Genomic DNA, 4,662 nt, shown 5'->3' with positions numbered 1-4,662 from the left:
CCTCCAGGGTCCCTTCCAGCCCAAATGTCTATGAAATCCTAGTAGAATCCTCCAAGCATGAGACTAGAGGCTGGAACAGGGTGGCTCACCAAATTTCCTGTTGATACAGTGATGCTGTCCAGTAAGTAATTTGATTTCCATTAGATGAGAGAAAAATTCCTCAGGAACTTAGATTCACATATCTGTTCATGCCTAGAACTGCCCCACTTCCAACAAGTCTGAGCAGGTTGATGCTAAGCCCAACTGTGACCCAGAAATTAGGCACCCTTCTGCCTGAATCCCCTGAGGGTTTCTTTTAACACACGGGGAGGGGTTTGCCTACCTTTGTATAATGTCCAAATGATCAGACTACTCGCCCTAACCCTAATACCTAGCTCTTTATATAGTGTCTATCATAAGTAGATCTCAAATGAGGATTTCAACAGATAGAATTGCCTGCGAGTGTTACCCCTTATATGCTTTGTGGAATAATAGGTCCAGAATTAAAGACATTTTGTAAAAGGTTTATGGCTTAGCATACATTGGCTGGGATTCTGTTCCCAGCATTAACAAGCAGCAGTCAAGATAATTGTGGATAAAGGAGATAAAGAGAGAAAGTAGCATGCAGTCAGCAAAAAGTATGTGGAACTTCTGACAAGGCAAAGGGAGCTGGGCTGGAAGGCAAGAGCCTGGAGAAGAGAGGGTGATGGAATCCTGAAAATGAGCCGTTCAGTGTGGGATTTCCTTTTCTGAAAAATGAGTTGCATGGAATAGAGTAGAAAGGCATTTGCTTCCTAAAGGATACTTGGATTTTTAGCTTAAAGACCCCTGAAAGTTTTGAGAGAGGTTTGAAAATATGAAAAGAAATATTCTATTGGAAACGAAGTCAGATAAATACTCTAGAAACTGGAAGACATGGGTACAAGATACAGAGATTTTGCCCTTTAACTTTCATTGGTACCCAGAAGAGCTTTATTGCTAAACCCAAAGCTTTCTCTTCAAACCATACTCTTTATATTTCTTTTCATGGAAGAGTATAAATCCTATCAATTACTCACAGATGGTGAGCTATTTCATTTTATACTGTTCTTTCCTGCTTGGCATCGCAGACTAAACAATTTGTAAAAGGAGAGAGTTTTACAAAAGGTTAACACCATGAAAGGTTTGAAATGACCCAGACATCCCAGATAATCATAGCTAAAAATAAATGGGGGAAAGATAATTGCCAGGGTTCGTAAGGGAAATATTCAATGTACAATTAGGGCTGGACTGATGCAAAGAATCCAAAGTATATCATCTGAGCAACGTCCAGGTTCCAGCTATGATTTCTGCTAATGGAAAGCGCTAAAGTGAAACTCCTTGCTGCTTTAAAGCTATTGGGCCAGAACTCTGTGTTACTTTAAAACTATTGGACCTTCCTTCTGTACTTCTCTATTGATACAAAATCCCTTGGGACTTATTCCTTTGGGGTTAGGTGCAGTATTCATTAGGTAGCTGTAACTCACTCTGTGGTCAGGCAAGTGCAAAATCATAGAGGCATAAATAGCACCCTGGCTGTCACCTCCTTTGCTGTATCTAGCAAAGGACATGTGGGAGTCTCTGCTTGAATTACTCTCTTAAATGTGCCAGTTGCTGTGGAGATGTTGGCAGAGACCCTACATGTAATCCAAGATCATAGCCAACAATTTGAAATTTAGACACACAAAGTGTGTCTTTCTTCCTTCCCACATACTAGTATAAAGAGCAAATCCCCTGCATCAAGCAGTGCAAAGATGGCTGCATGAGAGTCTTTGGACGTAAATATACACCACACATAGCCAAGATGAAGTCAGCTGAAATTCCTGATCTATAGTGAGAGACTGAAAGGGCAACTCGGGCCTATTTCAATTTGCTTGGCAGTTTCATCAGAGGTCAAGAAAAATGTATTAATAAAAATGAGTGATGTGTGCAATGGTGGTGAATACATTTGATCCTGCTAGTAATTTAAATTTAGGCCACTAAACTGCTTCCAAATGCCAGTGACTACCTGGCTGGATCGCTGCCAATCAGAACTGAATCAGTGGCCTGGAATTAAATGTGTATTGAGAAACTTTCAGGTATGGTTGGATTTACATGTGAAAAATAACAATGATGAAGATGACAATAAAGGAGGACTGACCTTCAGAAACGGAGTTAGATTGAAATAATTAAGCTTATGAAATACACAGTGATCACTGATCAGTACTTATTAAATCTCAACAAGAACAAGGGGTTCCCTTGAAGTCAGCAGGAATATTTCCTTTCATGTTTGTGAATAGTCTCATACCCAACTGAATTCAATTATAGCCAATTTGAGTGCCATGCAGTATTACACAAATAATCCAAAGAATAAAGCCTTCAGAAAATCACCCCTTCCCCCAAGTAAAGAGAGGTTCTTGCCCAGCTCAGCCACATCTATGTCATCTCATGGAGCTTATGCAGCTGGAGAGTGACATGCCACAAGGACTAATGAGGTAAGGGAACCTCTGCTCACTGGGGTTAGAAGAAAGTTTGAGAGTGTCAATCACCACTGGCCAGTGGGAAGAAAAGGGTTCCTAATATGCTGAGAAGAAAATAACAGAAGGAATCTCACTTACTAGCAAGGTCTTTCTTTTCAAAACTATGGTTGTGCCTTTCTTTTTCTGGAGGGGGGAAACTGGGAAAGAAATTGTCTTTCACCAAGCTGTCACTGGTACTGGTTTTTGTACCTAGCGTGGCTCACTAATCAAGACACCCCCCCTTATGATGCAACAGAGATTTATGACATCAGGGGTTTGCTGGTAGGTTTGCCAGCATGACATACTTGTTGGGCCTAAGTTATCCTTCCTCTCTGAAGTTGCACCTGAGATGTAGGGTCATGTCAGTGCCTTACACCCCTCAGACTGAAGTTGAAGGTTTAAAGACCAGGACAAGATTAAGAACAGTCTGTCAGAAGGACAATTCTCCAAGCCGTCCTTCCTACCTCAGTTCCCTCTTTTAACTAAGGATGTGTGCTTGGAAGGATTCAGATAAGCAGAACCACTCTACATTTTCTGATGTGGCAAATTTCAAGAATGCTTTAAGGCAGTTTCAGAAAGTAGTTGAAAAAATAGTATCTCAGAAGAAGGAGGAAAGATTAGGCCTGTACATTAAAGATGAGAGTAAGAGGCATGCTTTCTTACTGATGGGATGTGAAATTTTGTGGAGTGGAAGGGTCACTGAGGTGGAAAGCAGGGTCCAAAACTTGGGCCTCAACTTCCCCACTTTTGAGGGGAAATATGCAGTTTGCTCTAAGAAAATACTTTTCCCAATTCAATTTGGATTAACAGCATTCTCACTGTGCCCAGATTCTGCCACAGTACCATTTGTCTACAGAAATACTAACTTTACAATATGCTGTAATAATCCCATAATACCCCATAAACACTATTATTTACTTTTTAATGATTTATACTACTGTGAACCTATTAATTATCCAAGTTAATCTCCATTCTTGTAAATGATGTAGATGTGGTGGTATTGTTGTCACTAAATGTCAGTGTCAAAATAATAGGCTTTACCACAAGACCCCTTTTGGCATCAGAACAGCCAAGGCAGGCACAGTTGCCCCTTAATGCTTTTGGGGATAAGACAGAGTTAGTGGGTAGAAAGCTTCTAACCTGTGTTCCCTCTCAGCCTGTACGGTTTCTGAATGTACTGTTTGCCTTATATTTCCTGGCAAACCATGAGATTTTTGAAAACTAAAAGAAAACCCTTTTTGCCAGAAATACTCTAATACTTGACATCACTAGTGTGAAAATTTAAACATTAATGATACTGAAAGTAAAATAAGGCAAGAGAGAAATATGTAAAGCAAGGTTTGACAGTTTTCAACTTTGCACCCATTTATTGTTGTTCCTCCATGCAGATGAAATAGACTATGATAAATTCTGTGCAACAGTACAGACTCTTTTTGGTCCGGAAGTGAAGGATCAAGATGTTAAGGCCTTTTTTAGGAAGATTAGTAACAATCCTGATGGAAAAATAGAATGGTGTGAGGTAAGTGATGATTATTATTGTTATTGTTATCATTTGTGTTGGGAATTTTTCATAAATATGAAATAAGGAAATGCCACATTAAATGACTAATAGGGTTGGAGTGTTGTGGCAGCTATGATGGTCCAGGAAATGTACAAGAGGCAAGGGTTTTTAGTGATATCTTTTAATGGACAAGATGTATCACTGGGAAAGCTTGTCCAACAGCTCCCTCAACAATGTAGTTGGTTCAATAAAAGCTATCATTACAAATCCTTGCCTCTCATGTATGAAATGACTGGAAATATGCATTGCTGATGCATTGTGCAGTGAAGTGTGACATTTTCACATCATTCATTATTTCTTTTATAAATCTTTCACCTGTGAAAGGCCAAAACACTTGGGGGAAAAAATTCCCCCTTTAGGCTAGAGAGAAAATTAGCTAAAAACTTAATTTTGTTTGGTCTAGATCCATGGATCTTAACCAGGGTTCGAATTATACTTTGACTCTCTTGGGGGGGGGGGGTCTGCAAAAAAAATTAAACTGGTTCACTGGAAGGAGCAATCTGATCAGAGAGCTACCCCCAGGTTATGATTTTCCAATCTTACATCTCTTACGGCTCTCATCTCTTATGGTGGGGGGGGCGGGGGGGGGGGGCTCAGTACCAGCCC

The 4,662-nt window shown here is 40.1% G+C and overlaps 1 protein-coding gene across 1 annotated transcript in view; it reads left to right on the top strand.

Annotated features, from left to right (window-relative positions):
• The first annotated feature begins 2,983 nt into the window (after nt 1–2,983).
• WDR64 (WD repeat domain 64) overlaps nt 2,984–4,662 on the top strand; it is a 194,655-nt gene continuing 192,976 nt past the window's right edge. The window contains exons 1-2 of the mRNA XM_019526719.1: nt 2,984–3,137; nt 3,884–4,014. Of these exons, the coding sequence (XP_019382264.1) occupies nt 2,984–3,137; nt 3,884–4,014 (285 nt within the window). The remainder of the gene's footprint in view (nt 3,138–3,883; nt 4,015–4,662) is intronic.

Source organism: Gavialis gangeticus, unplaced genomic scaffold (genome assembly GCF_001723915.1).
Source record: "Gavialis gangeticus isolate Ggan-Ray unplaced genomic scaffold, GavGan_comp1, whole genome shotgun sequence".
NCBI classification, from domain to species: Eukaryota; Metazoa; Chordata; order Crocodylia; family Gavialidae; genus Gavialis; species Gavialis gangeticus.
The sequence above is the reverse complement of the archived record's forward strand: the minus strand, read 5'-3'. Positions and strand labels throughout refer to the sequence as shown.